Here is a 10,124-nt window from a genome sequence, read left to right as displayed (position 1 = left end):
ATACCAGATCCTTCACCCACTGAGCGAGGCCAGGGATTGTACCTGCATCCTCATGGATCCTAGTCAAGTTTGTTAACTGCTGAGCCACAAAGGGAACTCCCTGAGCATCACTGATCTTAAGGAAGGTGCCTAAAGTCAATTAGCCATTGAAGTATTTAATTTCTCTGTGTCTATGTCTTCTCAGCCATAAGGTGATAATAATTTTAGCATACCTTTCCTCATAGGATTATCATAAAGAGAAAATGAGATGTTACTTGTAAAGTATTTATTAGAGCAATGCCTGGCATATCATAATAGCATTAATACAGCTAAAGTAAGCTATAAAGTTTCAGAGATTAAAAAAAAAGAATAGAGTCTCAAGAACAAACACAGGACATTATGAAGAAAGAATAGGAGCATCAAGAAAAGGAATTCTAGAAAAAAAATGTAGATGCTGAAAAAGTCTAGGTAGTCTTACAGAGAGCATCGAAACTTCTGGGGCAGGAGAGGGACTGGGTTTTAGATGTCAGTCCTAGGTTTCAGAAGAGCTCTGGCGCTGGAGAGACAGGGAGGAGATGCCAGGACTATGAGTGACCGATCCCACCTTTGCCTGAGACAGGAATTTGGGTGTGATGGCACTTGCTACACAGTGATGGTTTCAGGGCCTGGCGACTTCTAGCTCTGAAGTCTGTGTTCATGCTTTGTAGCTTAGGACTGTTTATTAGGTGGTAGGCACAGTGGCTAGACCTGCAGCCAGATTTCTGGATCCACTTCCAGCTCTGTGAAGTGCTCGTTGTGTACTTTCAGACTTGTTACTTGGCCGGTTTGACATGTGGTTTCCATCGACAGAACTTCACCTAGGAAGGGAGAATGTCAAGAATGATATAGGCTCTGGAATTAGACTGGCAGAGTTTAATTCCTCACCCCAACATTTATTAACTAGGCTAGCCTGGGATGTGTAATTTAGTGTCTCTGCCTCAGTCTCCTCATCTATGAAATAGGGTTGTTTGTGAAGATAAAAATGAGCCAATATAAATAAATACAGATATATAGACACACACATATATGTGTACATATAAGTAATACACAAAATATACATATAACACTTTTTTTGGTCTTTTTAGGACCTCGACTGAGGCATATGGGGGATCCCAGGCTAGGAGGGTGGAATTGGAGCTGTAACCACCAGCCTACGCCACAGCCACAGCCACGTCAGATCCGAGCCACGTCTGTGACCTACACCACAGCTCACGGCAATGTCAGATCCTTAACCCACTGAGTGAGGCCAGGGATCGAACCTGCGTCCTCATGGATACTAGTCAGATTTGTTTCTGCTGAGCCACGACAGGAACTCCCCGTACAATACTTTGACACAACCCTGGCACATAAGCACTCCACAACTTTGTGAGGCTATTAGAATGATTAAATGGGTTTCAACACAGTAGATGCTCAATAAATGGCAGTGATGACTGCCAGCTACAGGACGGCTCCTCTTCCCTGGCGCCCAGCATACAACTGCTGAATGAACAACGGCTGAATGACTAGATGGTGGGAGTGGCAGGCAAGTGAGGGAGAGGAGTGCAGGCCAAGCCATAGGAGGGAAAAGGCCCTGTGGTACCCGAGAAGCCGCTCTCCATTCTCCACTGGATTCAAGAGGGGATGGGAGCACACCCAACGGCACCTTCCCTTTCTCTCCCACACAAGGCCACCAGATTGGAAGAGCTTGCTGAGTTTATTTGGGGAGTGCTAAGGGGGCCAAAGTTTCACCTGTGTGTATACACACACAGACACAAACACACACACACAAAGATATGCATATCCTGAGTAACATCATTCCACAGGCTGACACTGTCTGCTTAGGGTACCAGAGTCAGGTGTGGGTCTCAGGGCCCCAGACTATATAGAAGATACGGTGATGGGGAGGGGTCCAGGAGCCAGCACCCCACTTCCATCCCTACCCATCTCCCTCCTTCTTTCCCATCCGTAGAGGGCGGGTTCCCAGCTCACCTGAAATACATCACCTAGTGCTCCAGGCGCCCATGTGGCCCCCTCCTCCCCATGCTGGTTCTGGCCCATCAGGATTATCCATATTCTCATAAGAGTCCGCATCTGGTTAGGACCAGGAAGGGGTAAGATACAGGTGGAGCTGGAAGTAGGCTGGGAGGAAGCCCCGGAAGACAACAGGAGAACGCAGGAGCAGCACCCACCTTCCTCGTGGTTGGGACCAGGCTGGCCTCGAAAGGAGCGGAGCTGGGGGGCTGCATACAGGATCCCTCTCATATCTTCATAGGACTGGGACCCTGCTTGGGCAGGGGATGGAGAGTTGGAGGCCCGGGAGCCATGCTGGGGGCTTGGGGAAGGGAAGTGCAGCCTAAGATATGGAGCGAATCTTAGGGCGCAGTGGAAGATGGGAGGTTTCAGGTACTAAGAAAGAGTGACGGAATTAGCATCAGGTTCTGTGCCCTTGTTAGTTGGAGGGTTTGATCAAGTGTGGATTTGAGGCATGCCCATCGTGGCGCAGTGGCAACGAATCTGACTAGGAATCATGAGTTTGCAGGTTGAATCCCTGGCCTTGCTCATCGGGTTAAGGATCCGGCGTTGCCGTGGGCTGTCGTGTAGTTTGCAGACTTGGCTCAGATCCTGTGTTGCTGTGGCTGTGGTGTAGGCCGGCAGCTGCAGCTCCGATTAGACTCCTAGCCTGGGAACCTCCATTTGCCGTGGGTGTGGCCCTAAAAGGCAAAAAAAAAAAGTGTGGATTCGATTATGGTTATGGTCAGGGTCAGTGAAAGAATCAAGAATGGCACTGAATGGAGTCAAAGTCAGAGTCATGAGGCAGTTGTAGAGAGAGCTGGGGTCAAAGCTGAGGTCTGCATTGCAATGGGCTGAGCTGGAGGTCAAAGTTCAGGCTGGAACTGAACTGGGATCAGGGCTGATATTGATCACAGGGGATGCAGTCCATACTGGGCATCAGAATGGGTGTTGGGGTCACCGTTGAGGTTAGAGTTAGGAGTCAAACCTAAGGTCAGGATTAGGCTCAGGTTTGGGGTCATAGCCAAGGTCAAGGTTGGGCCTGAAGTCAGAGATGAGGCCACATCAACCCAATCTGGGCAAGACAGGCAGGTTCCAAGCACTTCTCACCGAGGGAGGTTGCCTCCCTGCTGGGGTCCCAGGCTGACCCATGGGGGCTCAGGAAGTCTGGAGAAGGAAGAGGGAAGTCACTATTCCTCCTGGCCTTCAAGTCATCCTCCCACACACCCCCTCCCACAGGATTGTGATCTTCCCCACACACACCTGTCGTCCTGGCAACCGGCTGGACCAACTCTTCATCCTCATTCTCATAAGACTCAGCTGCTGCAGAAAAGAGCAAACTCCAGGGACCACTTCTCTCCTGCGGGGCATCCAGAGCCCTGAGGGTCCTCCCAAGTCTCTGAGGCCCCACAAGGACCCCCCCAAATTACCGTTGGAGAAGGAGTCTTCATCCTCAGGACCCAAGACCCCCTCCTCAGGGTTTTCGTAGTTGCTGCCATCTGGTGGAGAAGGAGGGGGCATCCAGCGAGGGCCCACAAGCCCACCGCCAAGGAGAAGGTGAGGGAGCCATGGCGTCTTACCCTGGGAGAGCTGATCCCGCCCGAGGTTGGAGTCGTTCTCATAGAACTCGGAGCCTTCCTCACTGTCCGGCTCCTCGTAGGCCTCCCCTTCCTCTTCTTCTGGGCCTGGGGTTTGGAGTTGGAGGTGGGAACCGGGTCACGGCTCCCCTCCGCCAGGCCCCAGCCCACTGTTCCTGCCACAGACCGCTCCAGCACCCCCATGTGAGTAATGACCCCCCTCAATCACCGGTTCCTGGAGGGCTCCGGGACCCCGCGGCTCTGGCCTCCTGGACGTCGCTGCGCGGGTTTCCGTAGGAGGGCACGGCGGCTCCCAGGCCTGCAGCCCACCGCAGGGCGCGTCCTGGCAGAGGAACATCGAGTGGGCCGGGTTGGGGGCGGTCAGGTGGGCGGGCAGAGGATGCTTCAGGCCCTGCTGGAGGACTCCATGGCCTAGGTACCCAGCCTTGAGCCAAGGGGGCGGGATCTAAAACTAAGGGGCGTGGCCTGAAGTCTCCAGCGAGGTCGGGCTCTCAGAACCGCACTGCAGGTCTCGCGTCCTGGGGGCGGGTCTTGGTCCTGGGGGCGGGGCTCAAGTCTGGGCAGGACTTCGCATGAGGGGGCGGGCTCTTTTCGGAAGGCGGAGCTTCGAGCTCCGGAAAGCTTGGAGCCGGGGAGACTGGAGGGATGAGGAAAACGGGTGGGGCGCTAGCTCTGGGTCAGGGACCTGGGGGTGCTTCCTACCCGTGCCAGAGTGGGGCGTGGAGAGGGAGAGCACGTTCCCGTACTGGTTCTGGGCCCCATTTCCCGGAGGGGGCGTCACTTTGAAGAACCTGGTGGAGGAAGGGGAGTTGCACTGAGGCCAGGCCTGGAGGAGACACTCAAGATTTAGGCTAGGAGTTCCCGTAGGGAGTAGTGGTTAACGAATCCGACTAGGAACCATGAGGTTGCGGGTTCGATCCCTGGCCTTGCTCAGTGGGTGGGTGAAGGATCCGGCGTTGCTGTGAGCTATGGTGTAGGTCGCAGACGCAGCTCGGATCCGGCGTTGCTGTGGCTGTGGCGTAGGCCAGCGGCTACAGCTCCAATTAGACCCCTAGCTTGAGAACCTCCATGTGCTGCGGGAGCAGCCCTAGAAAAGGCAAAAAGACAAAAAAAAAAAAAAAAAAAAAAAAAAGATTTAGGCTAGACTCTCAGAGGTTAAAATGTGCTCCGTTGTCATGAGTGCTTCTGTTCTGGGACAGCATCTATGGGGGCCGCGGGGGGAGGGGGGCGCGGGCGGGGGGTCGTCTGTGGTACTCTAAAGAGGACTTCACAGAGGAGGTAGCTTTGGTGCTGGGCTTTGAAGGTTGGTCCGTAGTTCAACCATAAAGATGGAGAAATGACACTCTTCGCATAAAGCGAACGTGCAGGAGTGGGAGCCCGCAGGTTGCTGGCATCCTTACCTTCTAGTGGGATCTGTCATTCGCTTTCTTTTTCTCCTCAGGATCAGGGCTGGGGGGAGTTAAGGGGAGTGATCAGAGGGGTGGGGCTCAAGAGTGAAGATTTGGAGGACACTGAGGACGTCACTTGGAGGAGATAGGAGTTCAGATTCCAAAGGGCTTGGGTAGTTTGGGTGGGGGGAGGGTTACAGAAGGTGGGGGACAGGTCAGTGGGGGAGGTGGGGGAGGAAAGAAAGTTGCTTGTCAGGGGAGCCAGTATGGGCTCTCCTGAGGAAGGAGGGGTAGGGTTTGGGAAGACAGGCTGGGGGATGTGACTCACCTCTTCGAAGATGAAGAAAGCCCACCAGGGAACCCAGGCAGAAGATCAGATAAACTAAAGTCACAACAGGGACTTGCCAGCCACCAGTCTCCAGCAGCCAATGCCATACTGCTGGAGGGAACGAGCTATGAGAGGAACCCTCTGGGCTGGTGTCTTGCTTCCCAGCTTTAGGACCTCAAAGGGCCATACGTCGGGGGGCCCAGGGAGCAAGACACAGACCCTCGACATTTCAAGCTACAAGGAAGGCTCCCTTCCCTCCCTCTGAGGATGGGGACGGTGCCCCAGAGCCGGACCCAGGGTTTGGAGCCGCATCTGTTAAGCAGACCATGAACAAACTATGACTATGGTCAGACGCAATGTTAGGATTAAAGGGAGCATGATGATCAGATTCCTGCTCCAGCCAAGGACAGCCACGGTCCCCACGAAGGGCAGAGTTACCAAGGTTAGAGGTGGGGTGCAGCAATGTGCAGAGGTCAAGTTTGAAGCGAAAGTTCAGGTTGAGTTTGAGAACTGTGGTTACAGTAGCAAGGTAGGATTGAATTAAGAGAGACAGAATGGGAGTTCCTGTTGTGGCGCAGTGGTTGACAAATCCAACTAGGAACCATGGGGTTGCGGGTTTGATCCCTGGCCTTCCTCAGTGGGTTAAGGATCCGGCCTTGCCGTGAGCCGTGTTGAAGGTCACAGACAAGGCTCGGATCCCGTGTTGCTGTGGCTCTGGCGTAAGCTGGCAGCTGCAGCTCTGATTAGACCCCTAGCCTGGGAACCTCCATATGCCGTGGGAGCGGCCCTAGAAAAGGCAAAAGGACAAAAAAAAAAAAAAGAGACACACACAATGGGTAGAGCATTATGACCAATTGGATGGATGGGTGAGGAAAAGGAAGGATGCCCTGGTTCTTGGTTGGGACACATAAGCAGGTGGTAGTGCCCTTCACTTACGCAGGATCACTCAGAAGACTGTGATTGCTTGGGGAAGATTTTTTTTTTTTTTTTTGCCATACCCATGGCATATGGAGTTTCCCAGGCTAGCGGTCGAATCAGAGCTACAGCTGCTGGCCTGCGCCACGGCCACAGCAATGAGGGATCCGAGCTGCGCCTTCTACCTACACTGCAGCTTGGGGCAAGGCCAGATCCTTAACCCACTGAGCGAGGCCAGGGATTGAATCTGCAACCTCATGGTTCCTAGTCGGATTCATTTCCACTGCGCCACGACAGCAACTCTGGGGAAGATATTGAGTTTGATCTTGTATATGTTGAGCCTGCGGTGTCTATGGGTGGCAATTCCAGGCGGTGGCCCCGGGTGTGGGGTGTCTAGCCCCTGGAACTGAGTCACCAAGGCATGATGGCCTAAGGAAACATGGGAGTAAACGAGGTCAAACAGGAAGAGTGTGTAGACAAGGACAAGCGGGTGTAGACAGGAATAAGAGGAGGGCTCAAGCCTCCAACAGTGAGGAGTAAGGAAGAAAAGACTCTCCTAAATTGATGGGAAAGCGCAACAAGTGATAGAAGAAGAGGACCCAGAAAAGCAGCATCGTGAAAGCAAGGGAGGAAGGAGTTAGGGTCAGTCTTCAGTGTGGAGGCTAGAGTTAGGGATGAGGCTGGTACCAGCCTTCAGGTCAGGGGGGCCCTGGCCTCCAGTCCTCCCCGGTAGCCCCATTCAGATACCCCACAATTAGGAGAAACGCTACCTGACCGAGCAGTGACCTTCAGCCGCATCTGGGTGGTCACGTTGCCATGGTTACAGTGATAGGTGTCAGCATCTTGAGCTGTGGCCTCGGGCAGCAACAGAACAGCCTTTCCCCTGAGGCTGCCCATGACCCACATCTCCCTGAGCTGGGCATCCTCCGTCAGGTTCAGGCTCAGCAATTTCACATGCTTCTTGGGACGCACGTGGATCCAGGAGATGGGGCCTCTGACCAGTGAGGCACGGGACGACCCACAGGACAGGGAGAGTGTGGAGCCAGGGGCTACCGTGAGGTCTGGGGCAGGGAGAGCCAAGGCTAGGAAAGTGTAATCCTGGAGGGGGGGCTCTCCTCCCCTGAGGACCGTCCAGTTCCCAGTCTCCATCCCCCCACTTTCTGACACCGTCCCAGCACCTTACCGTGGCTGTTGCTCTGGTTCACAGTGCTGTTCGGTGGGGGGCATGTGAGGTCTGTGTGTAAGACCTTAGCTTGGTTCTTGGCCCATACATACAGCTTGGACCTTGTGGGGTGACTGGAAGAGGACCTGCGACCCTCTGAGGACCTGGCCCCCAAGTCACAGCTTGGGTCATTTAGGTCTGAAGCATTCCACCGGAACAGTTCCCCTGGGAAGATACCCAGAACCAGATACAGAGACATCCAGGAGACAGAAAGGCAGAGACAAATAGAGACAAAAAACCCCGAGAGAGAGACAGAGAAACGTCCACGCAGAGAGGAAAGAGTGAGAGGGAGCAGCCCAGCACTGACGTCAGGAAGCCACGGGGGTTTTTAGAAGCCACCTAAAATTGGCTCCCAGCTTGTCCCTCCGACCCTCCAGCCCCTCCCTCAGGATCCCCTTTAGCTGCTAGACCCCCTCCATCCAACATGGGGTGCCCCCTTCTCATTCAGCCCTCCCTGCCCCAGCCCGGACCTCACCGCTGCCCTTCACGTTGACCGTCCAGCCAGGCTGCCAGGACTGGTCAAGAGGGGGGCCTTGCTGGCACAGGTAGAAGCCCCCCATCTGGTCGGAGACGTTGAAGATAAAGAGCAGGGTTCCCTGGGGCTCCTTCAGGGTGCCCAGGGGCCCCACATGGATGCCCAAGCCTGGTAACCCTAGGCTCAGCTCTAAGAAGGGTGTGGACTGGGACCCCCGAAACCAGGCCAGCTGCTCAGGGGGGCCTTCTGAGGGACCTTCGAGGCACGGTAGTACAGCATTGCCTCCCTCTGCGGAGAGAGAGAGGGATGAGGTGGGGGGAGACCCAGCCCCCTTCACTCCGCTCCCTGGGTTATAGACCCAGCGACCCTGCCAGCTGGGAGTGGATGAATCCTCAGAGCCCTTCCAGTCCCTCCCTGAATGTTACAAATGAGAAAATGGAGGCTCAGAGAGGGTAAGCCACTTGGCCGAGGGCGCCCAGCCGGAACCCAGGTCCCCCGCCCTTCCATCCATCACTACCCTCTGGACATACCTTGAGCCTCTACTAGGTATGGTTCCTGGGGCCGGGCTTCCACAGGGGTAAGGAAGAAGAAGGAGAAGAGGAGGGAGAAGAGGAGGAGAGGAGGTGGCATGGTGGCCAGACTCCCCGTGGCACCCAGCTCCGCCGCGCAGGGGATGCTGGGGCAGGCGGGGACCTGGTGGGCACTGAACCATGGGCGTCTGTGGGGGCGGGCGGGCAGTCCCCCCAGAGAGGAAGGGGTGGTCACGCCTCAAGCCCTTTCTCCAGGCAACCCTCTAGAACCACAATACTCGCCTCCTCCCTGCTACCGGGTTTTATTTTCATCCCAGCACCCAGCACCATGTGAAATGTTCATATTTGCGTGTCTAGTTACTTGATCAATTTCTGTCCCTCCCTCCCCCGTCCCCCGACTAGAACGTAAGCCCTTTGTGGCAAAGACTTTGTCTTGTTCATGACTGTACACACACTGCATGGGAACGGAACTTGGCATTTGCAGGTGCCCAAGAAATAATTGTTGAGTGAGGGAGTCTAGGCGTCCCTCCTTCCCCCGCTCCGCCCTCCTTCAGACTCAGGCTCTGAATTCATTTCCCTTACACACACACACACACACCCTTCATTCAACCAACATCTCCTGGGCCTTCTTCCACCTCCATAGAACCAGCTCATCACACACACACACACACATACACCCTTCATTCAACCAACATCTCCTGGGCCTTCTTCCACCTCCATAGAACCAGCTCATCACACACAGACACACACACAGACACACAGACACACAGACACACACACACACACACACACACACACACACACACACACACACACCCTTCATTCAACCAACATCTCCTGGGCCTTCTTCCACCTCCATAGAACCAGCTCATCACACACAGACACACACACAGACACACAGACACACAGACACACACACACAGACACACACACACACACACACACACACACCCTTCATTCAACCAACATCTCCTGGGCCTTCTTCCGCCTCCATAGAACCAGCTCATCACACACACACACAGACACACACACACACAGAGCAAGATCTGGCAGACCTGAATTGGAATCCTGCACCTCCGTCGCTTGGCTAAATGTCTTCATCTCTCTAAGCCTCAGGAGTTCCCATTATGGCTCAGCAGAAACAAATCCAACAAGTATCCATGAGGATGCAGGTTCAATCCCTAGCCTCCCTCAGGGGGTTAAAGCATCCGACGTTGCCCTGAGCTGTGGTGTAGGTCACAGACGCAGCTCGGATCTGGTGTGGCTATGGCTGCAGCATAAACTGGTAACTGCAGCTCCAACTTGACCCCTAGCCTGGGAACTTAACCCCACAGGTGTGGCCCTAAAAAGACCAAAAAAAAAAAAAAAAAAAAAAAGCCTGAGTTTCTTTCTCTGTAAACTGGGGATAATGATAGTACTATCAAAATATTGTTCATGGAAGAGTTCCCGTTGTGGCTCAGCAGGTTAAGAACCTGACTGGTATCCATGAGAAGGTGAGTTCGAAGCCCCTGCTTCGGTTATGGAAAGAACCCATCTAGAAATGGGAAAATTGGGGTTCCCCCTCCCCTGAAGGGCAGGGTGTTGCCTGAGATCACAGATCAGGCTGATGGTATAATTGAGCACCAGAACCCAGGGTCCTGACTTTTTTTTACAGTGTTATT

General features: G+C 54.2%; 1 protein-coding gene across 8 annotated transcripts; it reads right to left on the bottom strand.

Annotated features, from left to right (window-relative positions):
* CD19 (CD19 molecule) lies at positions 244-8,732 on the bottom strand. Of its 8 annotated transcripts, none has more exons than XM_013995589.2 (15): positions 8,464-8,732; positions 7,934-8,221; positions 7,420-7,623; positions 7,007-7,297; positions 5,322-5,432; positions 5,006-5,054; positions 4,308-4,396; positions 3,814-3,927; positions 3,588-3,692; positions 3,438-3,506; positions 3,271-3,330; positions 3,118-3,174; positions 2,187-2,279; positions 1,987-2,088; positions 244-836 (listed from the first exon to the last, which is right to left on the bottom strand). In XM_013995589.2, the coding sequence occupies exons 1-14, from the start codon at positions 8,561-8,563 to the stop codon at positions 1,997-1,999; spliced, it is 1,722 nt and encodes a 573-aa protein (XP_013851043.1). In that variant the 5' UTR covers positions 8,564-8,732; the 3' UTR covers positions 244-836; positions 1,987-1,996.

Source organism: Sus scrofa, chromosome 3 (genome assembly GCF_000003025.6).
Source record: "Sus scrofa isolate TJ Tabasco breed Duroc chromosome 3, Sscrofa11.1, whole genome shotgun sequence".
Classification (NCBI taxonomy): domain Eukaryota; kingdom Metazoa; phylum Chordata; class Mammalia; order Artiodactyla; family Suidae; genus Sus; species Sus scrofa.
The sequence above is the reverse complement of the archived record's forward strand: the minus strand, read 5'-3'. Positions and strand labels throughout refer to the sequence as shown.